Source organism: Antechinus flavipes, chromosome 3, assembly GCF_016432865.1.
Source record: "Antechinus flavipes isolate AdamAnt ecotype Samford, QLD, Australia chromosome 3, AdamAnt_v2, whole genome shotgun sequence".
Lineage (NCBI taxonomy): Eukaryota > Metazoa > Chordata > Mammalia > Dasyuromorphia > Dasyuridae > Antechinus > Antechinus flavipes.
This window is the reverse complement of record NC_067400.1, coordinates 631,882,187-631,908,955: the sequence shown is the minus strand read 5'-3', so window position 1 is coordinate 631,908,955 and position 26,769 is coordinate 631,882,187. Positions and strand designations below refer to the sequence as shown.

Below are 26,769 nucleotides of genomic sequence, written 5' to 3'. Positions count from 1 at the left end.
ACAAATTTCTATACCAAATTAAATGTGAATGTCATTCCCTCTTTAAGTCAAATTGGTGAAATTAAGGCACAAACAATATCCATCATCTCCCTCCTTTCCCTCTATTGTAATAGGTCTTTTGTGCATCTTCCTGTGATATGTTTTATCCTAGCTTAACTCCCTTTTTCTTCTCTCAGTACAATCCTTTTGTACCATTCCTTAATTTCTTTTTTATAGCATCATATTTAAGTCAATTTATACTCACACCCTCTCTCTATGTACAATTCTGCGATACAGCATAAATTAGCTGATTCTCATATTGAGCCTCATGATTTTGTAGTCAGATTGCTGAATTGGAGAAACCCACTCAATCCTTTTAATAATGTATGAAGCTTGCTGTTGCATTTTCTACCTTGGATTTTTTTTGTTACCCTGGCATGTTTCTTCCTACCCTGTTTTCTAATATGCACTCACCACTCCTTAGATGAGCTTCAAGCATCCCTGCCTTATCTCAAGGGAGCACAAAAGAATAGGGAGAAGTTGAAGGCCAGCTCTGAGGAGGCAGAAGATACAGACCAGCTCATGTTTTCCCTGAAGTTCGACCCCTGGATGGCTATGAGAATTCAGGATGATGGCTCACCACTCCTCTGTTCTGTCTCTAGGGAAAAAAATGTCCTTGGGGAGTGCTAGGAAGGGAGGAAACTGTCTGGGTGATTTCATAGCCAATAGTCCCATGAGAAAAAACTGGTATATAACTGGTATATTTTCCTTTAAAATGAATATTAAAATTTTTTAAGCAAACAATAAATTCTTATCCCCAAGTCTTTACTTTTTATATTTGTCAAATACAAGATTAGAATTTATATGATATCTCACACTGGGCTCCCAATCTGTCATAAGAACCCACTCCACTTAAGAACAGTAACTATACATTACAACGCTTGCAAAGCTTTGTGGCAAAGTGGTTTGTGAAAGACTAAGCAAGGTATAAGGGGGAGATTTTTCTGGAACTGTAGCCCTAAACTATGGCACTCTTCTGGGGGTCAGATTGCTGTAAAGGCCTCACTTCCCCATGAACCCACTCGACATAATTTAGCAAAATAAGGTCAAAATGGAGACCTAAGACACAGATATTTTAAAAGAAAATTAGAACATGTAACATATAACTTATCACATAGATGGAAAGCCAAAGAATTTAGGAATAAACAAGAGAATGAAGAGGAAAATTAAGTAATAAAAACAATGTAAAATCAGATTTTTAAAATCTCTTACTCATTATTGATAGAGCAAAGAGATTAAAACAATTGGTTCCCCCCCCCATAAAGACCCTTTTTTGGATACCAATCCTGGGATTTCAGAGAAAAACTCAAATCTTTTTTCTGACCTTTATACGCAGTATAAAATTGCAATGTTTCATGAGATCTGTGCAATAGGAAGAGGTCTTCCCTCATTTATTATATTCACATGTTTCATCTACAGCAAGATTTCTACACAAAGGATGAGATCCAGATGAAAGTCTTTCTGCATATAATGTTTCTTTCCAGTGTGAATATTGTAATTTATAGTGACCCTTATGTTTTAGTAAGGGCATGTCTTCTTTCAGCACATTTGTAAGTCTTCCCTCCACTCCAAATCCTCAGATGTAAACTTAAGAGATGAACCTGGGCTAAAGACCTTTCCATGCCAAGACCATAGGAGACTTCTTCCCAAGCAGAAAATCCCTGCTGAATAATGAGCTCTTTCCTCCATTTTTATACCTTTATCCATGATTTCAATCTTCTAGGAATTTTCTGGAGGCAATTCAGGGATGAAGTGAGCCTGAATGTTTTTCCACATGGATTAGATGAATGAGGTTTTACATCTAGTATGGGATCTCCCATGTCTAGTCAGGGACTAATATATATTAAAAACTTTACCATGATCCAAACACTCAAAAGTTTTTCTCTAATGTGCATTCTTTGTTGCTAAGCACGATTGGAGCATTGTCTGAAGATTTCTGTCCAGTGTGGATTTTCTCATGTTTACCAAGACTTTCGCGCCGTGAGAAAGCCTTTCCACAGTCATTACATTCATAAGGCTTCTCTCCAGTGTGGATTCTCTGATGGACAGCAAGATGGGAGCGACATATGAAAGCCTTCACACATTGATTACATTCATAAGGCTTCTCACCAGTGTGGATTCTCTGATGGACAGCAAAGTAGGAGCGATCTAGGAAAGCCTTTCCACATTCATTACATTCGTAAGGCTTCTCTCCAGTGTGGATTCTCTGATGTACTTCAAGAGAGGAGCGCTTTGTGAAAGCCTTTCCACATTCCTTACATTCATAAGGCTTCTCTCCAGTGTGGGTTCTCTGATGTACTACAAAGTAGGAGCGCCTTGTGAAAGCCTTTCCACATTCCTTACATTCATAAAGTTTCTCTCCAGTGTGGATTCTCTGATGTACTACAAAGTAGGAGCGCCTTGTGAAAGCCTTTCCACATTCATTACATTCATAAGGCTTCTCTCCAATATGGATTCTCTGATGGGAAGTAAGATTGCTGCGCTGTGTGAAAGCCTTTCCACATTCATTACATACATAAAGCTTCTCTCCAGTGTGGATTCTCTGATGTACTACAAGACAGGAGGGCCTTGTAAAAGCCTTTCCACATTCATTACATTCGTAAGGCTTCTCTCCAGTATGGATTCTCTGATGTAATATAAGGTAGGAGTGATCCATGAAAGCCTTTCCACATTCATTACATTTGTAAGGCTTCTCTCCAGTGTGGATTCTCTGATGTACTACAAGGTAAGAGCTCTTTGTGAAAGCCTTTCCACATTCATTACAATGATAAAGTTTCTCTCCAGTGTGGATTCTCTGATGGACAAGAAGATTGGAATGATATGTGAAAATCTTTCCACATTCATTACATTCATAAGGCTTCTCTCCAGTGTGGATTCTCTGATGTGCTAAAAGGTAAGAGCTCTTTGTAAAAGCCTTTCCACATTCATTACATTCATAAGGCTTCTCTCCATTATGGGTTTTCTGATGGACAGCAAGGTAGGAGCGATCGATGAAAGCCTTTCCACATTCATTACATTTATAAGGCTTCTCTCCAGTGTGGATTTTCTGATGTTTACGAAGTCTGGAGCTCTGTGTGAAAGCCTTTCCACATTCATTACATTTATTAGGCTTCTCTCCAGTGTGGATTTTCTTATGTGCAATAAGATAAGAGTGATATGTGAAAGCCTTTCCACAGTCATTGCATTCATAAGGCTTCTCTCCAGTGTGGATTCTCTGATGTTCACGAAGATTGTCACTTTGTGTGAAAGCCTTTCCACATTCATTGCATTTATAAGGCTTCTCTCCAGTGTGGATTCGCTGGTGTTTAGCAAGACTGGGATGATGTATGAAAGCTTTTCCACATTCATTACATTTATAAGGCTTCTCTCCAGTGTGAATTCTCTGATGTTGAGCCAATTTGGAATAACACTGGAAATCCTTTCCACATTGATTACATTTGTAAGATTGTTTTTCTGTGTGAATTCTCTCATGTTTAGCAGGAGTAGATCGCTCTCTCAAAGTCTTTCCATGTTTCTTACGTTCATAAGATTTCTCTCCAGTGTGGATTCTCTGATGTGCTACAAGGTAGCAGCGCTTTGTGAAAGCCTTTCCACATTCATTACATTTATAAGGCTTCTCTCCAGTATGGATTCGCTGATGTTTAGCAAGACTGGGATGACATATGAAAGCTTTTCCACATTCATTACATTTATAAGGCTTTTCTCCAGTGTGCATTCTCTGATGTTGAGCCAATTTGGAATAACACTGGAAATCCTTTCCACATTGATTACATCTGTAAGATTGTTTTTTTGTGTGAATTCTCTCATATTTAGCAGGAGTAGATCGCTTTCTCAAAGTCTTTCCATGTTTCTTACATTCATAAGATTTCTCTCCAACATGGATTTTCTGATGCTTGGCAAGGGAAGAGAGTACAAGAAAAGCTTTATCACTTTCATGACACTCGGGTGTCTTCTCTTCAGGATGTATATTCTTATCTTTAGCAACACTGGAACTCTTTCTTAAAGCTTTTTTGTGTGTATTCCATTCACAATGTTTCTCTCTACTACTGTTTCGATTGTGCTTAGCAAAAACAGCCTTGTATTCACTATATTGAAAAAGGTCTTTCATTGAGATCATTTTCAGATTTGCACTCATCTCCTTCATATCAAACCATGTCTCTGAATCTGAAAGAAACAAACACACACATGTATAAATATACCCTCTAATGCTGGCTGATAATAAAATCACTGACTTTTTTTTTAAGTGAGAGATCATTTTTGTAAAATTATTATTATAATTTTTTATTGACAGAATATATGCCTGGGTAATTTTTTACAACATTATCCCTTGCACTCACAAGTCTTATACATGTTAAATATATTACAGTATATCCTAGATACAATATATGTGTGCAGAACCAAACAGTTCTCTTGTTGCACAGGGAGAATTGGATTCAGAAGATAAAAATAACCTGGGCAACAAAACAAAAATGCAAACAGTTTACACTCATTTCCCAGTGTTCCTTCTTTGGGTGTAACTGCTTCTTTCCATCATTTATCAATTGGAACTGAGTTAGATCTTCTCTTTGTCAAAGAAATCTACTTCCATCAGAATACATCCTCATACAATATCGTTGTCAAAGTGTATAATGATCTCCTGGTTCTGCTCATTTCACTTAGCATCAGTTCATGTAAGTCTCTCCAAGCCTCTCTGTATTCATCCTGCTGGTCATTTCTTACAGAACAATAATATTCCATAACATTCATATACCACAATTTACACAACCATTCTCCAATGGATGGGCATCCATTCATTTTCCAGTTTCTAGCCGCTACAAACAGGATTGTCACAAACATTTTGGCACATACAGGTCCCTTTCCTTTCTCTAGTATCTCTCTAGGATATATAAGCCTAGTAGTTACACTGCTGAATCAAAGAGTATGCACAGTTTGATAACTTTTTGGGCAAAATTCCAGATTGTTCTCCAGAATGGTTGGGTTGGTTTGCAACTCCAACAACAATGCATCAATGTCCCAGTTTTCCCGCATCCCCTCCAACATTCATCATTATTTTTTTCTGTCATCTTAGCCAATCTGATAGGTGTGTAGTGGTATCTCAGAGTTGTCTTAATTTGCATTTCTCTGATCAACAGTGATTTGGAACACTCTTTCATATGAGTGGAAATAGTTTCAATTTCATTATCTGAAAATTATCTGTTCATGTCCTTTGACCATTTATCAATTGGAGAATGGTTTGATTTCTTATAAATTAGAGTCAATTTTCTATATATTTGGAAAATGAGGCCTTTATCAGAACTTTTATCTATAAAAATGTTGTCCCAGTTTGTTGCTTCCCTTCTAATCTTGTTTGCAGTAGTTTTGTTTGTACAAAGGCTTTTTAATTTAATGTAATCAGCATTTTCTATTTTGTGATTAATAGTGATATCTCTACTTCTTTTTTGGTCACAAATTCCTTCGTCTTCCACAAGTCTGACAGGTAAACTATCCTATGTTCCTCTAATTTATTTATGATTTTGTTCTTTATGCCTAAATCATTGACCCATTTTGATCTTATCTTGGTATATGGTGTTAAGTTTTGGTCCATGCCTAATTTCTGCCATACTAATTTCCAGTTATCCCAGCAGTTTTTATCAAATAATGAATTCTTATCCCAAAAGTTAGGATCTTTGGGTTTGTCAAACACTAGATTGCTATAGTTGACTATTCTGTCTTGTGAACCTATCCTTTCCCACTGATCAACTAATCTATTTCTTAGCCAATACCAAATGGTTTTGGTGACTGCTGCTTTGTAATATAATTTTAGATCAGGTACAGCTAGGCCAACTTCATTTGATTTTTTTTTTCATGAATTCCCTTGAGATTCTCGACTTTTTATTGTTCCATATGAATTTTGTTGTTATTTTTTTCTAGATCATCCCAATTCCTTTCTTAAAGAACAAACCTTAAATCCAAATCAGTCTGATTCTCACTGAGTACCCATAGGTCCCTTGCTAAACCCCATTTGGTCTTTGTTTGGATCCTGATTGACTCAGATTGAGTGTAAATTGAAATCATTTCTGCTTTGGCCAGAAACCCTGAGGTTCTTCCCAGAGTCATGTATTCATTCCTTTTTACTATTGAGATTTTTTTTAGCCTAGGTGAGAGAGGAGATTCTTTGCCTCCATTGCTCCTTAGCCTTAATACTGAATGGATGCAGCCTCAGTCACAGGAGAACTGTTGGAGATCTTATCTTAAAAAGGCACAGGTCTCCCGCTGCAATCAAAGCCATCTGCAGTAATCCTGATCTGTATTTGGCTATGGGACACAAATGGCTCTGTAGGGGAAAATGAGGCTAGTGATCTTGGGCAGCCCTCCCTCACTTAAATCCAAGTCACTCACTACATAATTAACAGCTTCCCTTAGGTTAGGGATATGGAGGGAAAGACTCCTGGTCATTCTATAACAGGACCAGGAGCCCTAGGCCCTTGTTATCTTCACTATAGAATTTGTTCATTGGTGAGAGGGAGCAGGAAAAAGACAGAAATAGAAACATAGATTTGGCCCCTCAGTGGGACCAGCATGCAAGCACTGAAGTGGGGTTAGGCTATATGATCAGCCCTGGAGAATGTGAACCAATCAATACACATTGATTAAGCACCTGTTCTGTTATATGCATTGCGTTGAGCCCTGGGTATACAAAGTGAAGTTTTCAAGAAGTTTTAAATCCAGCATATAAACTTGGAGATAGTTTGAAAATAAGCAACAGTTTATGAAACTTATTCTTAGCTAATCCAGGCAAAGGAAAGTGTTTTTATTGAAATTCATCACGTTCAACAGACATATGTATATAAAGAGAAAAGGGAAGGGAAGTTTATGAAGAAAGGAAGAGTTGAGGTGGAGAGAATCAAAATCAGTGACGACAGTACTTAACAAGCATATATTCCTACTGTGTGCCGAGAGTTTTAAAGGTATTATCTCTTTTGATGCTCACAACAACCTGGGAAGTGGGTACAATTATTACCTTAACTCTACAGGAAAACTGAGGCAAAGAAACACATCCCCAAGGGTGCAGAGCTAGGTGGTGCCTAAGATTGAGTTTGAAAGAAAGAATTGGAAGTAAAATGGAGAATATTTATCTAGTGCAATGGATTGAGAAGACTCAGTTTCCAGTTTTGAGTTCTAATCTCCTGCAGGGATTTGGATCAGGTTACTCAGTCATTCAGAGCTCATAACCTGGTTTCTAAATTATGAGAACCTTGCCTTTCTCTCAGCTTTGTTGTTCGGATCCCTTGTTATTGTATTGTGAGTGGAACTCTGTGTTCATTGAATCATTTTATTGGTGTCAGCTAATAGCATTTAAAAATGATTGAATCTGTTCATTTCAGTTTGAAAACTTTGCCTGGAGAAATTAAAACTCAATGATTTTCAAATGAAGGTGGCCTAGCTGTACCTGATCTAAAACTATATTATAAAGCAGTAGTCACCAAACCCATTTGTTATTGGTTAAGAAATAGATTAGTTGATCAGTGGAATAGATTAGGTTCACAAGACAGAATAGTCAATAACTATAGCAATCTAGTGTTTGATAAACCCAAAGATCCCAACTTTTGGGATAAGAATTCATTATTTGATAAAAACTGCTGGGAAAACTGGAAATTAGTATAGCAGAAATTAGGCATGGACTCACACTTAATACCATATACCAAGATAAGATCAAAATGGGTCAATGATTTAGGCATAAAGAACAAAATCATAAATAAATTAGAGGAACATAGGATAGTTTACCTGTCAGACTTGTGGAGGACGAAGGAATTTGTGACCAAAAAAGAAGTAGAGATATCACTATTGATCACAAAATAGAAAATGCTGATTACATTAAATTAAAAAGCCTTTGTACAAACAAAACTACTGCAAACAAGATTAGAAGGGAAGCAACAAACTGGGACAACATTTTAAAGATAAAGGTTCTGATAAAGGCCTCATTTTCCAAATATATAGAAAATTGACTCTAATTTATAAGAAATCAAACCATTCTCCAATTGATAAATGGTCAAAGGACATGAACAGATAATTTTCAGATAATGAAATTGAAACTATTTCCACTCATATGAAAGAGTGTTCCAAATCACTGTTGATCAGAGAAATGCAAATTAAGACAACTCTGAGATACCACTACACACCTATCAGATTGGCTAAGATGACAGGAAAAAATAATGATGAATATTGGAGGGGATGCGGGAAAACTGGGACACTAATGCATTGTTGGTGGAGTTGTGAACGAATCCAACCATTCTGGAGAGCAATCTGGAATTATGCCCAAAAAATTATCAAATTGTGCATACCCTTTGATCCAGCAGTGTTTCTATTGGGCTTATATCCCAAAGAAATACTAAAGAAGGGAAAGGGACCTGTATGTGCCAAAATGTTTGTGACAATCCTGTTTGTAGCGGCTAGAAACTGGAAAATGAATGGATGCCCATCCACTGGAGAATGGTTGTGTAAATTGTGGTATATGAATGTTATGGAATATTATTGTTCTGTAAGAAATGACCAGCAGGATGAATACAGAGAGGCTTGGAGAGACTTACATGAACTGATGCTAAGTGAAATGAGCAGAACCAGGAGATCATTATACACTTTGACAACGATATTGTATGAGGATGTATTCTGATGGAAGTAGATTTCTTTGACAAAGAGAAGATCTAACTCAGTTCCAATTGATAAATGATGGAAAGAAGCAGTTACACCCAAAGAAGGAACACTGGGAAATGAGTGTAAACTGTTTGCATTTTTGTTTTGTTGCCCAGGTTATTTTTATCTTCTGAATCCAATTCTCCCTGTGCAACAAGAGAACTGTTTGGTTCTGCACACATATATTGTATCTAGGATCTACTGCAACATATCTAACATATATAGGACTGCTTGCCATCTAGGGGAGGGGGTGGAGGGAGGGAGGGGAAAAATCAGAACAGAAACGAGTGCAAGGGATAATGTTGTTTAAAAATTACCCTGGCATGGATTCTGTCAATATAAATTTATTATTAAATAAAATAAAATAAAATATTAAAAAAATTAATTTAAAAAAAAGAAAGGATTTGGGGCACAGGGATAGAGTATCAGCCCTGAAGCAAAGAGAAACTGAGTTAAAATCTGGCCTCAGACAGTTAATACTTCTTAGCTGTGTGTCCCTGGGCAAGTCACTTAACCCCAATTGCCTCAGCAAAAGAGAGAGAGAAAGAGAGAAGGAAATCTATGCAGGGATGGTTCAGTGATGAAGAAAAGGTGAGGGGGGGATAATTTTAAAAGCATTTGGAGGTAAGGGTATATGATATCCTAGCTGGACAGAGGGCAGGAAGGAAAGAAGAAAAGAAAGAGGGAACTAGGCAATGAGGGAAGAAGAGAGTAAAGAGAGAGAAAAGGGAGGAAGGGAGAGAAGGAGGCAAGTAGAGAGTCTTCCAAATCATTGATTGTAGCTTGTAGCTAGCTTTCCTCAAAGGTTGTTGCTTTTTCTATATATCTGTGCTCAACTATAGCCTGCATGAGAGAATTGGCAGGAGATGAAGGTGGGGCGGGGGGAGAACAGGGGAGAGAAGAAGAAAGTAAAAGTGCACAGCAGAAAACAAAAGAACAACTACAGGAAAGCAAAAAGCAATGGATGGCTCTGAATATAATGTCTTTCATTTATGGTTTATGAAAATTTATTATTACATATTTTGTGTAATCTTCTTCTCTAAAAATATAATATTCTCTGGGAGCAGATTTCTCAGGGGGCTTCTGGAAGCAGCCTTCCTTTCAGTTCAGAGAAATAATCACCTCAAATACAGCCAGCTGTTAAAGTCCAAATCCTTTATTGTGTCTTTCAAATTAGCCTGGTTAGCTTTCTTAGAGGTCTCTCTCCTTGATTCCGAGAGTTCTTGCCACTCATCCTTTGTTTCTTCCAGTTTCAGCCTCTAGCTCCCTCCAAATCTCCAGTCAGCACAAAGGTGGAAGATGGAATGAATCTTGACTCCACCTCTAAGAGTGGGATTGTGGGTTCTGACTTGTGAATCTCCTCTACTGAATCCTGACTTGTGAATCTCCCGAAGTCTCTAGTGGGCTAGTCCTTTAGTGGATTCCTCCTTATATATGCTCTCTTAAAAGTGTGAACTCTGAACTAGAGAACTGTTAAATTACCTGGTAAATTAGATAATTATTGTCTCTATCAATTGCACCTTGTAAGAATCCTAACATCTGCTTTCTTTTGATTTAGAACATAGATAGTCATGATCTCCCTGACTTCTTAAGGAGGTGAGAGCCCCAAAAAAGAATGTGATCATGCCTTCCCTGACTGCTCAAAAAAGGAGTGAAAATACCACAAAAAAGATGGTGGTGATGCCCTCCCTGACATCTCAGGAAGGGAAATGAAAACACCAAAGGAAATGGGAAATCAAATCAGATTAGCAGGTTTTTGAAGGGGTTCACTTGAAACAGGTATACATAAGTCCATCAATTTGGGAGGTATTACACATAATTACATAAATTACATAAGCACATAGCTATATAATACAGGTAGTAGTGATGTAACAAATAACATGAATCAACATGAGGAATTATACATGTCCATAAGTCCTAGAAATGGTCTAAAATCAATCTATTGTCCATTAGTTCATGTTCCAGGAATGCAATAATTCCTGCAAGTTTTGAAGTCCTGCAATAGTCTTATCAAGAATTTTTCATCTCAAGGAACCCAATGATTCCTGATGGTTTTCAAGTACTGCTACAGTCTCATTATTAGCCATGCTTTTTCAGTGTCAGATGTTTCTTAGATCTCCTTTGTTTTGAGGTTTTTCTCCTTTTATGTCTCTCTCCAGGTACTCATTACCACTCATCTGTTTCCTTCTCCATCTGTAGGAATACAATTAAACCCTCTTTCCCAGGTAGTTAACCTATCTAGTCCCTTCTATTTACCACTTTCTAGACCTCTCTTCATCATCTGGCAATTACATTGGAGCTATTTACACTGGACACTGCCCTGTTGGGTTAAAAAGCCTGTATTCTCCCCAACTGTAATCCCTTTCTGCTATCTGATTGCTTTTTGGCTGACTGATCATATCAGACTCCTGACCTTCTAAAGACTTTCTGGGTGTAAACTCAGCTGCCACCATGCCCCCTTTGTCTTTTGAATGATATCTTGGGGTTGGGCCCTGCCTCTCATTCCCTGGGTCAATCTACATTCTGAGACCCAGTGGAAACCCTTGTGGAATTTTAGACATGGGGTTTTGGGTTTTATTCTCTCATCCTGTCCTCTCACTCTCTTTGCCTACACTGAATTCTCAAATGTCCAACTTTTCCACACTGAAAACATTGATGACTCTCTCTAGAAGTCCCTTGCCAAGAGGAATCCTGTCTTCCCATGTTCATCACAGTCTAGGTATAAGCATTTGTGCCGTGGCACAGCATCTTATGATATCCTGTAAAGGAGCTTTGTGTAGTCCCCATATAATTCTTCTCAAACCTCATTAGCATTTTCCTTAGCCAGATGTTTGGTCATTATTTCTGTAGCTGCATTTTCTCCAGTGGTTCTTGTAATAGCTGTTTGCAAACGTTCCACAAAATCTGCAAAGGGTTCATTGGGACCTTGCTCTATTTTTCTGAAGGCTTTACCTTCATCTTTTTCTGGGAGAGAACCCCAAGCTTTTATTGTAGCAGTAGAAATATGCTCATTGTTATGGGAGAATTAATCTGTTCTGAATTCTCTCCATACTAATCTTCACCTACTAGTTGGTCAAATGTGATTTGTACATTAACTCCTGTTTGCCTATTCCATCTGGCTTGAATCCTACATAATTCATGATACTCCGAAAGCCACAAAAAATTTTGTCCAGGTTCTAAACATGGCCTTGCTATGGATTTTCAATCACTCAGGGTTAAAATTCCATAAGCCAAAGTATCTAGTAACATCTTAACATAAAATGATGTAGCCCCATAAAAAGTACAACCTTTTTTCAAAGGCTTAATTTTTCCCAGATCAAAAGGAGTGTATCTTCTCCTTTTTTGACCTGAATAGTCAATCTCTTCAATCGCAGAGTACACATGTATTAAATCAGATACATCCTGTCCTTCATTTTTTGCCTTAACCAATGCTTTTTCTAATCTGTCACAGGGTGCTTCATAGCTGGTGCTGAATGTATTTCTGCCTCTCCCCCTCCTCCTTCTCCCTCCACACATGAAGGGTTAATTGAAGGAAGTAGGTCAGGGGATTGGGAATGATCTAATTTCTCCTGCTGTGAACTCTTATCTGATTCTTCATCCTTTTCACCTAGTTTAGTTGGCTCCACCCCTACTGCTCTCTTTCTTCTTTTTCCTTATTCTAACACTTATATAAGCCAGTTGTATTAAATTATATGTATTAAGTGTATTTTTGGAAATTGAGTTTGGATTGGAATTGTAGTATTCACCTAATTGCTCTCCTACTAATTTCCAATCATTTGGATCAAATTTTTTTTTCCTTAGAAAACCAAGGAGATGTGTACTGTACAGTTTCTAAAAGTTCAGTGATCTGTTCCCAAATTATAATCAAACCTTGGCTTTCCATAAGTCTGACAATGCTCTCTAAACACTTTCCTTGAAGAGGAAAAGCAGGCTGTTTTCTAAACATCTGTCCCATTTTAGTTGAAATACTATTTTAGCTCTTTAACAAAGTTTCCTTGTTGCACTCACCCTAATTTCTGGGTCGAGGAGACTTTCCCACTGGATCAGAATCATGTCTGTCCCACATTCGGGTGTCAACATGCAATGTTCCCTTCTCTAAAATATAATCGTTCTCTGGGAGCAGATTTCTCAGGGGGCTTCTGGAGGCAACCTCCTCATCTCAAATGCAGCCAGCTGTTAAAGTCCAAATCCTTTGTTGTCTCCTTCAAAATAGCCTGGTTAGCTTTCTTAGAGGCCTATCTCTCTCCTTGGTTCTGAGAGCTCTTGCCACTAGTCCTTTGTCTCTTCCAGCTTCAGCCTCCAGCTCCCTTCAAATCTCCAGTCAGCACAAAGGTGGAAGATGACTCCACCTCTGAGAGTGGGATTGTGGGTTCTGACTTGTGAATCTCCTCCACTGAATCTTGACTTGTGAATCTCCCGAAGTCTCTAGTGGGCTAGTCCTTTAGTGGGTTCCTCCTTATATATGCTCTCTTAAAAGTGTGAACTCTAAAGATGTGAAAGGTGTGAACCCTGAACTGGAGAACTGTTAAGTACTATACTAAATTAGATAATTATTATCTATTAATTCCAGTGACATAGCACCTTGTAAGAATTCTAACAATTCTGAATCCTCCCTTATGTTATGCTGAATATAAAACATTTTTTAAAATTCTTCTTTTCTGTCTTTTTCTATTTTGTTTTTAGTTTTAAATAAATATCAAAAAAGTTAAAATAAAAGAAGCCTTTTGGCTTCAGGAAGGCCTGAGAAAAAGCCATATTAAACAGTCCAAGCCCTCTTTCTTTGGTTCCAGATAGTTGGATGGCTCCAAATTTCTAACAAAGACTTCCACTAGGATCATTGATTCTTCATTAGAAAGGAACTAAAAGGCCATGGAGTCCAACCCCCTTCATTTTACAAATGGAGAGACTGAGGTTCAGAGATACAGAGAAGTGCTCACTTCTTTATCCTATCACAAGAGTCTGAAATCAGATTCCAAGACAGTTACCCTGCCCCCAGGCCCATCATATGAAGAAGCCTCCTAGGATAGCAGCCTGCACCTCAGCTTGCAACTCACTCACCAGTACAGGAGTTCCTCAGGCCTCCTCTTTCCATGTGGGAGATGAAATCTTCTCTAGGAACTGGAAGTCCTGGAGAGGGAGAAGATAGTGGGTGTGAGCCTTGAAACTTGCAATAGAGCCGAGGTGCAAGGCCCATTGTGTGGTTCCAAGGACAACTCAGAGATGGTTTTCAGGGTGCTTATTGCCAGGGGTGGAGGGCAGAGGGGAAAGGAGGCCATGTAAGCAATCTGGAATCAGAAAATCTTAATTTTGCTGCCTCCTTCGCAGCAGGATGGCCACATCCCATAGCTTCCATTTTCTGGACAGCTGGTAGCACAGAGAAGGGAGCACCAGGCCTGCAGTCAGGAACCTCTAGTTCAAATTTGGATTTAGAGACATCCTGGCTATGTGACTCTAGGCACATAATTTCATCTTTTTGCTTTAGCCTCCAGATCTGTAAAATGGGGATAAAGATGCTGCCCAAAACAAAAGGTTGTGGTGGGAATAAAGTAAAATAATGTGCTTGAAGGACTGAGTACTAGGCCTGGATTCAAGCAAATGTAGGGAAAGACTTCCTCCCTTCCCTTTCTCTCCCTGTATCTGTACAGGTCTTTGGGGCATGTAAGAAGAAAGAACAAGGACCCCCTGCTGTGCTGGGAATTTATGAGTTACACCAGGGGCAGTGAGGTAAAAATGTATTTTTTTTTACCCAAAAGAACATTACAAAGACAAAAAAAAAAACCCAAGAGGAAGAGAGTTCCTTCTCCTATCTCATGTTCAGGGAAAAGGGGCAGGACCAGTTTTCAGAAGGTTTGCAGACACAAGTGATGGGTTCCCATCATACAATGCAAACACCACTCACAGAAGAACCAGGCAGCAGGAGGACCTTATCTCTTAGGGACAGAAGGTAGCCCTTGGGGCTTTCTAAGAACTGATAAAACCTGGAACTTTGAACCCTGGGGAAGGGATGGTGACACTCCTATTGATGGCAGTTCCAGAGATGGCAGTTCCAGAGTTCCAAGGTAAGAGCTGCTTACCCAGGGAAAGCAAGTTCTCAGCATTCTCCAGCATGACGACCTTGTGCAGCTCTTTCTGATCCAGATCCAACAGACTCCACTCCTCAGGGCTAAAGTCCACAGCCACATCCTTGAAGGTCACCAACCCCTAAAACACCAACACCCAGAGGACTTAAGAGTTGAAGCAAGCTTCATAACTGACCTAATCCAATGCTCCTCAATTTAGAGAAGGGACCTGAAGAATGGAAGAGGGATCTGCCCAAAGCTGACAGCCCTTACAGGATTCAGAGCCAATTTTGTGCTTCAAATTTCAGAATCACACACTTCTTAATAGATCTGGCCCAAATGTCATCAATTTACAAAAGCAAACTGAAGCAGAGAGAAGGATTTATACAAAGATCACATGCTTTATGAGAACACTTGAAAGCACAGTCATGCAAAGGCCTCTGACCTACACTGTACACAGCTGGTGTGGCCACAGCTGCTGACATGTTGTCTTCCATGTCACAATAGAAGTTTTTTGAGGGCAGGGACTGATTTTTCCTTCTTTGTATGTCCTATATATTCGAACAAAGCCTCTTCCCTTTCTAAATGCCTGTTGTTTTGACTGAAGTAATGGTAAAGGGAGAAAAAGGCTAAGTATGAGCTGAGTATGATGGAGTGATTCTAGAAGTACCTAATTGAGCTGAAACGTCTCAGGAGATTAAAAAAAAATAGAATAAAAGAAAACCTACCAGGAAGCAAAGAAATGCTGGACAGCTCCCAATCCATGGGTAGCATTTATTACGTAGGTTTGTTTTATTGAATCTGCTCTTATGTTCTGCTGATTACCTGAAATTTTTTTTTCTTTTCTTTTTTGTATTTAAGGTTAAAATAAATTATAATAGGGGCTGCTAGATGGGGCAGTGAATAGAGCACTGGTCCTGAAGTCAGGAGAACCTGAGTTCAACTCTGACCTCAGATACTTAGTATTTCCTACCTGTGTGACCCTGGGCAAAGTTACTGAACCCTAAATGCCTCAGGGGGAAAAATAAAATAAAATTACAATAATAACAGCAAAAATTGCAAAGAGAAGGGATTCAGAGAGATTTGGGAAGATCTGTGTGGCCTGAAGCAGCAGGAGCTGAGCAGCAGCAGGGGGACAATTTCTGCCCTGCTCCCAGCCAGTGAAAGGAGAAGAGCTGGGGAAGCTTCCAGGGTTCTGCTCCAGACAACAGGATCAAAGGTTTCCAGGAAAGTCAGTGGCTACAGGAGGGAGCTTGGCCACAGGACACAGGACACAGTGTGGTTAGGTGTGGCTGTGTGTGAGTGTGTGTGAGTGTGTGTGTGTGTGTGTGTGTGTGTGTGTGTGTGTGTGTATCAGTATGAATGTAGTGAGGAGATGGTGCTGGACTAAAGCAAAGACATTGATAAGATTGTTGTAGGACTTGAAAACCCTCACAAATCATTGGATTCTCTGAGACATGATAAGACTGTTGCAGGATTTCAAAATCTGCTGGAATCATTGGATTCCCTAACACATAAAAAGATTTTTGCAGGACTTCAAAAACTTGGGGGGAATCATCGGATTCCCTGACATGTGAAGCAATGGACAATAAATTGGTTTTGGACTATCTCTTGGCTGCTGAAGAAGGCATATGTGTGACTGTTGTTTACATACATTTCTTCTAGGACTTCTGGAAATCTTGTACAACACCATGTTGATTTATATTGTTTGTTATACCGCTACTTGCGTGTACAATTCATGTTTGTTACACCATATTGAGCCTGCACTGGCTGTGAAGAGAGTCATCACTAATAGCCTGTGTGTTATTGCTATGTGCTTGTGTAATACCTCCCCTGCTGATGGGTTTGTGCATATCTGTTTCTACTAAGACCCTTCAGCCCAGAAACCCACTAGCAATCCCCACTTCCCTTTGGTGCTTTTCCTCTCCTTTCCTGAGATGTCAGGGAAGGCATGATCATCTCTTTTTAGTGCTTTCACCTCCCTTCCTGAGAAGTCGGGGTGGGAGGGAAGAGGGTGATCACCTCCTTTTTGGTGTTTTCACCTCTTTTCCTGAGAAGTCAGGGAGGGTGTGATCACCTCCCTTTTGGGGCTCTCACCTCTCTGAGAGATCAGGGATGGCATGACAACTGTGTTCTAAAACAAAAGAAAGCAGGAGATGTAATGGGCTGAAACTGAGCAGATGAACTGAGGTCCAGTCCGAGCACCAATGGCTAATTAGCAACTGGACAATACTCTATTAATATATGCTTGGAGAAAGAATGGCTCTGCCCACTCTTTGTGCAAATTTGATGTGTTGAATAGGAGATTAAATAGATGATTAGGTGGGTGGCCTATGAGAGCCAGAGGCACTGCTGGCTCGATTCGTGTAGTGATTGCTCTCACTTCGTATTGCCATTCCCCTTCACCTCCACAAAGAATAAAGATCAAGGACTTTCACTTACCCTGACTCTGGCTGATTTTAAAATACCCTGGGTGCTAAAGGCAGTCATCACAGACATGATATCCACAGGATAGATACTAATGAGTGAAGGAATCACCCTTGTCAGTGACTTATATTGAGGGAAAATTTAAACAAACATGTTGGGGCAGCAACTGGGGGAAAGGAGTTAGTGCTCAAGATACCAAAAAGACAGTGAATCAGTCCAAAACATAGCAGAGAGGAGGGTAGTGTTGTTAATACTGCATTCACTTTCCTGCCCATTTTTGTAAAGGATCCACAGATAAGAGAGATGGCCATCCTCACAGACCATCCTCCAGATCCATGGAAATGGCCTCTTGGCCTGATGCTGGTCACATATGTGGGCAGAACACACTTACCTGGGGTGGGGGTCTGCAACTCTTAGGGGCCATTCCCTCTGACTCAAGGCTCCCTGCTTGGGTCAGACCTTGGTCCTCTGCAGGCTGTGTGTGGAGGCGATGATTATAGCTGCACAGATCTTGTTTCCTTCTTTTCCTGGACAGGGGGCTAGCCTACAGGAAATTATAGAGGGTGAGGTTCCAGGGGAATTAGGGAGTTATTAAGCCCCTGGCCCTGCCCTTAGAATAGAGACCCCAACAAACAGGTGGAAGGAGGCTGAAAAAAAGAGGCAGGTTAAAAAATGAAAATGGTGGAGTCAAGATGGGAGAGAAAAGGCAGGATATTGCCTGAACTCTCTCCAGTTTCCTATGAAATAACTTTCGATTAAGAGTGGAGTAACAGCACCTACAAAAGGATGGTGAGAAAATTTTCCAGTCTTAGATAATTTAGAAAGACTGCAGGAAAGATCTGTCTCACTTGGGTAAAAGAGGAACATAGCTCCAGCACAGATCAACAACTGAGGCCCAGTGGTCCCTGCCAAGCCAAGATTGGGAAGTTAGTTAATTGAATTGGATCAGGGGAGAAGAGGGTGGTGAGGTGCAAAGTCACCAGCCTCACCCACTCCTCAAGAGCACCCTGACTCCAGTGGCCAGATATAGATCAGGATGACTGGAGATGACCCTGAAAGCAGTGGAGACCTTGACCTTAAGCTAAGCTCTCAGTCTGAAGGAGGCAACACTCACAGAGGGATTAAAGATTGAAAAGGAATGAAGCCAAGAATGTTCTTTTTTATCCAGTCAAAAACAACAAATTTGGGAGGGAAAGGTCCCCAGGGGCAATCAAGAGTTTACCAGATAGAAGGGACAGAGAATAAGATGACTGAAGTGGGATGGTATAAACTTGAAGATGAGCTTACCTTCTCTTACTCCTACTCTTCTGATACCTTCCTCTCCCTATAGGAGACCTGTAGGGTCTCTACAGACCCAAGAGGCTAGAGGGATTTAAGGTCCCAGATGGGATGAGAGTGCATAGAAGCTCAATGTCCCCTGAGTCAGAAATCTCCCTGCCAGTGATACTCGGTCTTTCCAGCATCCCTTCTCCCCAACAGACATATTATCTAGAAAATAAACTGACTGAGGGATCCAGTAAGGAGGTAAGGGCTCTGAGATGGAGCTCCCAGGGAAAAACCATAAAAAACATAAGATTGGGAGACAATCTAGTCTGGGATTCAGCTCCCAGAACCTATAGTGAGGGAAGGAGCAGGACACAGGGAAGCCTGGGTAAAAAAAAAAAAAGAAATTTAAGTGTCCAGAAGCGATTTAGGTAAATAGTTGAATCAGGAAAAACAGGATGGCTGAGTCCTGAAATCTAAGCAGAAGATGGGTGAAAATTCCTAAGACTCTTAGATAGATTTTAGGCTTAAAATCCTGAAAGGGAATGTGGAAACAGTGAGCCACATGCTTGGGAAGGAGCTCAAGGTATGCGGGTCCAGAGAAGTTGGCCCAGGAAACAGCTTCAGTTCCTGCAACCAAGGAGGATTCCTTGGGGCAGAAAGGCAGAGTCTGTGGAACCTCATATGAAATCATGTCTGAAGGCTCACAATCAATTTCCTAAACAGAAGCTGGAGGCAGAGCTAAGACACTCAGGTCCAGAAGAGAGGCTTAAAGTGGGATTCCTGGGTTAATATGGGGAAGCCTGCCTTTGGGCAAATATGACCCAATGGTAAGCTTGAGGAAGAGGGAGACATTAAATATTTGTCAAGAATTTGGGAACCTGAAAAAGAGGTAGGGGCCAAGAATTCGTTAAGTAGCCAGACCTGGAAGTGAATTGTTTTATTTTTTATTTTTTAATTTTTATTTAATAATTACTTTATATTGACAGAATCCATGCCAGGGTAATTTTTTTTACAACATTATCCCTTGCACTCGTTTCTGTTCCGATTTTTTCCCCTCCCTCCCTCCACCCCCTCCCCTAGATGGCAAGCAGTCCTTTATATGTTGAATATGTTGCAGTATATCCTAGATACAATATATGTTTGCAGAACCGAACAGTTCTCTTGTTGCATAGGGAGAATTGGATTCAGAAGGTATAGATAACCCGGGAAGAAAAACTAAAATGCAGATAGTTCACATTCGTTCTGGAAGTAAATTGTTCTGACAGATGGGGAGGACATTGGCCATCAGAGCAGAGAAGAAGTATGAATGCTTATGCAAGGGCAGCTAGCAGAAGGCAGGACTTATGAGGAGCCCTGGCTCACACCTACATGGGTCCTACCCCAGCCGGGAAGGTTTACAGTAAGTAGAAAATGGCAGATTCAAGAAATGCCCAGAGATCTCAGTCCCATTCTGCTCCCCATTAATCTATTCCAGGAATGTCCTTTAAGGCACAGGAGCCTCAAGCAGGCTAGCCCCTGAAGCCTGGAGAGTGGGATCTCACTCCCAAAATCATCCAGGATGATGACCTCTGAATGCTGCCCACCTCCCCTTCCCCAGCCCTGACCATCATCACATAGCCAATGGCCATTGGAATGGCTCTTCTCCAACCCTAGATGTCTCCCAGGCTTCCAAACTCTACCCTAGGTCACATATTTCACCTGGTCATTTACTGCTTATCTTATTTCCCATGAGCTCCTCCTCCCCCATGCTTCCATCACCAGATGTTTTGTTGGAGGAAGAATACAGGATTTTTATTTTGCCACAGGACTTGGCAGAGCACTACACTTACATCCCATTCAAACACAAATCAAGACATCTCCCTTTTATCTGTGGTCCTCTTCAAGAATAAAACATCATCTGAACAGACCCAGCTACACCCAGGGAAAGAACACTGTGAAATGAGTTTGGACTGCTTGCAGTTTTGTTTTTCTTTCCAAGTTATTTTTACCTTTCTAGATCCAATTTTTCTTGTGCAACAAGAGAACTATACAAATATGTACACACATATTGTATTTAACGTATATTTTAACATGTGTATAAGACTGCCATCTAGGGGAGGAAGTGGAGGGAAGGAAAGGAAAAATTGGAACAGAAGTGATTGCAAGGGTCAGTGTTGAAAAATTATCCATGCATATGTTATGTCAATAAAAAGCTATAATAAAAAAAGAATAAAACATCATCATCAACATAAACTTCTTAGATTCCTTCTTAGAAGTCTTTCTACAGTATGATTTTCATGTTATTCGATAAGGTAAAAATGGACTTGAGAAAGAGAATGGTGAGTAAATATAAGATGGAAGGACAATCAGTTGTTTGGATAGGATGTTGAAAGTGGCTCTTTGTGATAGCCAACACCTGGAAATTGCAGTGATCCCCCTTCAATCCATATTTATTTTAAATTAAATTAAATTAAACAATTCCATCATTAGAAATTAGACATAATTGGGCTTGCAGTGCTAAGAATCCTGAGACTAGACTCAAGAAAGGTTGATTTCAAATCCATCCTCATACTGTTACTAGTTGTGTGTCCCAGGACACATTACTTCATATATATGTGCCTCGGTTTCCCCAATTATTAATAGGAAAAATGATAGGACTAAAGAAACAGATATGTTGTGGGGCTCAAATGAGAATATATATATATACTTAGTACAGTACTGCCACATAGTAAAGTATGTGTAGATTATCCCTTTCCCTTCTTTTCCCACTAACTCAGCTGGAATTTGAGGGACTAAAGGAAGGCAGCATAAGGATAAATTTCTTACACCAGAAAGCATTAGGAACAAGGAGGGTCACTTTATGCTTGATAAGAAGACCTTTCTAAAGTCCAGAACCATCCCAACAAGGAAGGGGTTTCCTTGACAGGTGGAGGGTTCTCTTAACTGCACAACTTCAAGAAAAGGCTGCAGGAGCAGTTTTCAGAGACTCTGTAGACAAAATTCACATCTGGTTAGAAGGTAGACTAGATGCCATGTCTCAGATTAACTCCTATTAAGAAATTCTTTAATGCTATATTGTTTGGAGCAGTAATGAACTGAACCAACTACGCCCAGCGAAAGAACTCTGGGTGATGACTAAGAACTATTACATTCAATTCCCAATCCCTATATTTTTGCACACTTGCATTTTTGAGTTCCTTCACAGGCTAATTGTACAATATTTCAGAGTCCGATTCTTTTTGTACAGCAAAATAACGGTTTGTTCATATATACTTATTGTTTATCTAATTTATATTTTAATACATTTAACATCTATTGGTCATCCTGCCATCTGGGGGAGGGGGTAGGGGGAAGGAGGGGAAAAATTGGAACAAGAAGTTTGGCAATTGTCAATGCTGTAAAGTTACCCGTACATATAGCCTATTTAAAAAAAGGCTATTAAAATAAAATTTTTAAAAATGCTGTATTGTTTTTGGGCATTGCAGAAACTAGGAATTGACCAAGATCTAATACTCTATACTGAGATGTGGTCAGAATGAGTTCTTGATTCACATATAGTAATGATACTACAAACAAATTAGGAGAACAAGGGATAGTCTGCCTCGCAGATCTGTGGAGAAGGACATTTATGGCCAAAGAAGAACTACAGCATATTATCAAATACAAAATGGATAATTCTGATTATATTGAATTAAAAAGGGTTTGCACAAATAAAAGGGCTAGCAGTGCTGGCCAGATAATAAGCTGGGCTGTGGCTGTGGAAAAGGAGGAATGAGCACTTGCTGGGAAAGTACTTTAGGGAACAAAAACATTTCTGGGACAGTAGTTGAGGAATCCTGCATGTGACTTAGGTGAGAACTGCTGCTGAGGTTAAGCCCCTGAACAGAATTCAGAAAATAACAGTAAGGAAGAACTGAGGATTAAGACAGCATTACCCAGAGCTCACAAATCAAGCTTTACAGTAATAATGACCATTGTTATAAGCTGCTAAAAATAAAATAAAACCAAATGAAAATTCAGGATGAATAAACAGAGGAAAAAGAATCTCACAATAGCTACTTTGGTATAAAAGGAGACCACGGTTAATATCCAGAAAATAGTGAGGTTAAAAAACAAGCCATTCCTGTCCCAAAGGGTAACATCAAAGGTACACAAGAAGCCCAAAAGGAGTTCCTGCAAGAATATAAAAAGGAATTAAAAAATCAAGAGATTAAGGAAATATTAGGCAGGGAAATGAAAGCAATCTAAGAAATTATGAAAAGAAAGTTAATCAATTTGAAAGAGGTAAAAAAAATTTTTTTGAAAACCAGAATTGAACAAGAGTGACATTATGAGACACCAAATAAATAAATAAATAAACAAACTAGAAAATATAGAAGAGAATCTGAAACATCTCATTAGAAAAAGTAGAGAACAGATCAAAGTGAGGTAATATAAGAATTGTTAGACTATGTAAAAGTTGTTTTTTATAAAGAAAAAACTGGATACAATATTTCAAAAAATTATGAAAGAAAATTGCCCTCTAGTTCTACAACAAGCAGGTAAAGGGGAAAGAAAAAAATCTACTGTTCATGAACTAAAGCGATCACAGGAAAAACCTTACAAGAATATCCTAGCAAAATTTCAGAATTCCCAGATTAAGGAGAAAATACTGCAATCCAACCAGAAAATAAGACAGACTTCAACACTGCAGAAACAGTCAGGATTTCACAAAACCAGCAGCTTCAACTCTAAAAGACAATGGGTTTGGTTACATTAAATTTCAAAGAAGAAAAGAATTGCATCCTCAATAATTTGCCCAGAAATGTGGAATATAATATGGAATGAGGGGGAAAATAGATATTTGACAAACTGAAAAACTTTCATGTATTTGTAACAAAAATAGCAGAAGTCAATGGAAAATTTAATATAAAAGATTCAGAAAAAAAAAAGGAAAACATTAAAGACTAATTCCAAGTGTATGGAATAGAGAGAGATCCGGCGAAGAACTTACAGGAATGTATGGATTCTTTTTCTGGATTTTATTTTCATTATTTCCCCTATGAGCTGTATAATATGTGCAGGCTCATATTTATTTGAGCTTTGGCCAGCTAGAAACATATTTACTTAAACTGAGCTAATGACATTTATCGATATTCAGGCTATTAGCTGGACCATTATCTGCTAGATTAAGCCTGATTTTCTGTTTCCTAGAAACCAGATTTCCCTGAAACCTTCCATTTCCATCTGTCCAGATAGCAACAACCAATTAGATCCCTCCCCCTCCCCTTCTCAATGCTCTCTTACTTGTGATGTAATTTCTTGTAGAAAAGCTATGTGTCTTTACTACTTCTTTAGCCCTCCTACCACGAGCTTTCTCTTTTTTATCTCAATACTTTGGGATGGCTCATCCTCCGGAGGTTTTTAATAAACAAATTTTCTGCCTTCTACTGAGTGATCTGAGAAGTCATTTTGGGTAAGGGTCTTCTACATCCCTCACACAAGGCACTCATTAAGAACTATTAATTATTTATGAGAAAATGTTGCCAGTATAACTGTAGGTAGTTTCAAAGGTTGGGACTAAAATGTGTATGAGGGGCAGGAAAAGGTAAAAGGAAACAATTACAAAAACTGGGCAAGAGGAAGAAGTAATATGGAGAAAGGGGAGGTGGGGGGGGGTGGAGAGCTGGTAACGTTGTAACCTTCCTCTATGAATTCAAGAGGAAACAATGTATGCATCACAAAGGAGTTAGAAACCTTGTGAAAATGTAATAAACCTTGGGGAGGGAAGGATGGCTCTGGATGGAGGCACCAGGGGAAGCTGGCGAAGCCTGAGATCTAACCCGGGGAGTGAGAGGGGGGCAGGTGATGTTTGAGGGCTTTAAAAGAGGGGGTAGGGAAACAGGAGGAAAGGAGAGCCCAGGTAAGATCTGGGAGAAAGAAATTCTGACACAGCTCAGGGTAAGGCCATCAGGCACACTGGAGGAGCAGAAGGCTTCGGGGTGATATAGATCCCGGGAAAGCAGCACGACTGTGCCCTGAGGTCTTCCTAGAAGCTGGGGAGGTTGCCTGGGACCCTCTGGTAGAGCTTAGGCTTGGCGACCCTAAAGGGAGCCAGGAGTCAAGTCCTGGGGTCTGATCGGGAAGCAGCCCAGGGCCAGGCAGGAGTTTTGGGGGCCCACCTCCAGAGTAGGTCCTCAGGGCAGGCAGAACCCTTGAATCTATCAGGGGCCTAAGTCGGAAGGCAGAAGCATCACGTTTCTAACAGGGATCCAGGAACAAGGCGGGACTCCTGGGTCTTTATGGGCAAGGTCTGAAATGGGGAAAATGTGGATCGGTAATAAATCCGGGGACAGAAACCTCCGAAATTTGGGGAGTATTGGAAATATAAAAAAAAAAAAAAAACAGGGATGGCAAAGGGGGGTGGGGTGGGGACTGGGAAGGGAGGGCTTATCCGATAGCCGAGTCTGATAGAGCAGCACATTTCTGGAGCTGCTGAAAGTCAGATGATCCCCCTTTAGCAAAGACAAAGGAAACTAGCAAAAGCTCAGAGGTGCCCACGTCAAACACTCAGAGATGCCCTCAAACATCACCTGCCCCCCTCCCTCTCCGGAGCTCGATCTCAAGCTTTCCCAGCTTCCCCTGGTGCTTCCATCCAGAGCCATCCTTCCCTCCCCAAGCTTTATTACATATTCACAAGGCTTCTAACACCTTCGTGATGTATACATTGTAACCTTCCTCTCTGAATTCAAGAGGAAACAATGTTACTAGCTCTGCTCCTTCCCTTCCATCCCCCTTTCAAAGTTCTCTAGTTCTAGGGAGGTGTGGAGGTAGCTATGCCGGGAGGTGGATGGACCTACCTGGGACCTGCATGTACAGAGCTGGCTTGCAGGAGGCAGAGAGATCTCAAGTCCAGAAGTCCCAGTTTCCAGCCAGCTCTCTCAAGATTTCTCCTGGGTAGGAGAGTTCCCACATTAGGTAGCCACTGAGACTTGCCAAAATGAGCCGTCTCCTTCTATGAGGCCCAAGAGCAGGATCTCAGGACCTGAGCTGCTTCCCCGCCCGAAACCCCGCCCTCCATCACGTGAAATGTCTTCACCACTGCAGAGGCCCAAGGTCTGCCCTGGACTCCGCCCAGCCTTTCAAACTCCACCCCAAGAGCTCATATTGCACCTGGATCATCACCCCGCAGGCTATTCAGCTCTGACATCTCCTCTTTCCCCCAGGTTACCTCTTTTTCTCACTATCATTCTTAGCTTTGGGCTCACTCCTTTCTCTCTGCAATTCTTAGCCTTCCTGCTTCCCATTAATCTATTGCAGGAAAGTCTTCTGAGGCTCCAGAGTCCCAAGAAGCCTAGCCCCTGAAGCCTGGAGAGTGGGACCTCACTCCCCAAATCACCCAATATGATGACTTCTGAATGCTGCCTGCCTCCCCTACCCCAGCCCTGCCCATCATCACATGGCAATGGCCATTGGAATGGCTCTTCTCCAACCTAGATTTCTCCCAGGCTTCCAAACCCCACCCTAGGACTCTTTATTTTACCGGGCCACTTACCTACTAGCTAGCAGTACTGGCTACAGCTGTGGACAATGACGACTAAAAACTTGCTTAGAAAGTGCAGTATTTTAGGGAGCAAAAACATTTCCAGAACAGCAGTTAAGGAACTCTATGTGTGACTCTCTACGTGTGACTCACTATGAGAAATGTTGCTGAGGTTGATTGCCTGGCCAGAATTCAGAACATAATAGTAAGAAGAAGTTGAGGAAACCCAGCATTACCCAGCATTACCCAGAATTCAGAAATCAAACTTGACTCTAGTAATGATCATTGTTATAAGCTGCTAACAATAAATGCTTATTTTTATAAATATATAAACACATATATTTATAAAATATAAAACATAAAATAATACCAAATAAAAATTTAGGATGAGTAATAAAAGGAAAAAGAACCTGACAATATCTACTCTGGTATAAAAGAAGATCTGGGTTAATATTCAGAAGATAGTGGGGTTAAAAAAAAAAGCCATTTCTGTCTTAAAGAGAAACACTAAAGGCATGAGACAAGTCCAAAAGGAATTCCTGGAAGAACGTAAAAAGGAATTCAAAAATAAAATAACAGGAAAATAAAAGGAAATATTAGGAGAGGAAATGAAAGCAATCCAGTAAATTATAAAAAGTTAATCAATTTGAAAGGTTAAAAAAAAAGTCCTTGAAAAAGGATTGAACCAGAGGAATTGTGTGACCTTATGAGACACCAAAAAATAATGAAACTCCAAAAAAAAAAAAAAAATAGAAGAAATATAGTTGGTCTTTTCATTTTCCTGGTTATTGCCATTGGGTTTGTATA

General features: G+C 40.1%; 1 protein-coding gene and 1 long non-coding RNA gene across 2 annotated transcripts; both read right to left on the bottom strand.

The window, feature by feature from the left end:
• Positions 1-1,295: 1,295 nt before the first annotated feature.
• On the bottom strand, positions 1,296-25,469 carry LOC127556801 (zinc finger protein ZFP2-like). The gene is made up of 5 exons (XM_051990242.1): positions 25,280-25,469; positions 17,587-17,739; positions 14,784-14,910; positions 13,768-13,836; positions 1,296-4,203 (listed from the first exon to the last, which is right to left on the bottom strand). Exons 2-5 carry the CDS (start codon positions 17,617-17,619, stop codon positions 1,910-1,912), a joined length of 2,523 nt encoding a protein of 840 aa, XP_051846202.1. The 5' UTR covers positions 17,620-17,739; positions 25,280-25,469; the 3' UTR covers positions 1,296-1,909.
• On the bottom strand, positions 9,850-13,146 carry LOC127556821 (uncharacterized). Its single transcript, XR_007952528.1, has 2 exons — positions 13,059-13,146; positions 9,850-10,030 (listed from the first exon to the last, which is right to left on the bottom strand). It is a non-coding gene; the product is annotated as an uncharacterized LOC127556821 (long non-coding RNA).
• Positions 25,470-26,769: the final 1,300 nt, after the last annotated feature.

What these genes read in the sequence shown, in the direction of transcription:
- LOC127556801 (XM_051990242.1), bottom strand. Translation starts at nt 17,619, where the DNA reads ATGGCCCCTAAGAGTTGCAGACCCCCACCCCAG. An exon ending in GTTGCAGACCCCCACCCCAG is followed by an intron (nt 14,911 to 17,586) that starts GTAAGTGTGTTC and finishes TTGGTGTTTTAG; the next exon opens with GGGTTGGTGACCTTCAAGGA. An exon ending in CCTGAGGAACTCCTGTACTG is followed by an intron (nt 4,204 to 13,767) that starts GTGAGTGAGTTG and finishes TGTTTCTTTCAG; the next exon opens with ATTCAGAGACATGGTTTGAT.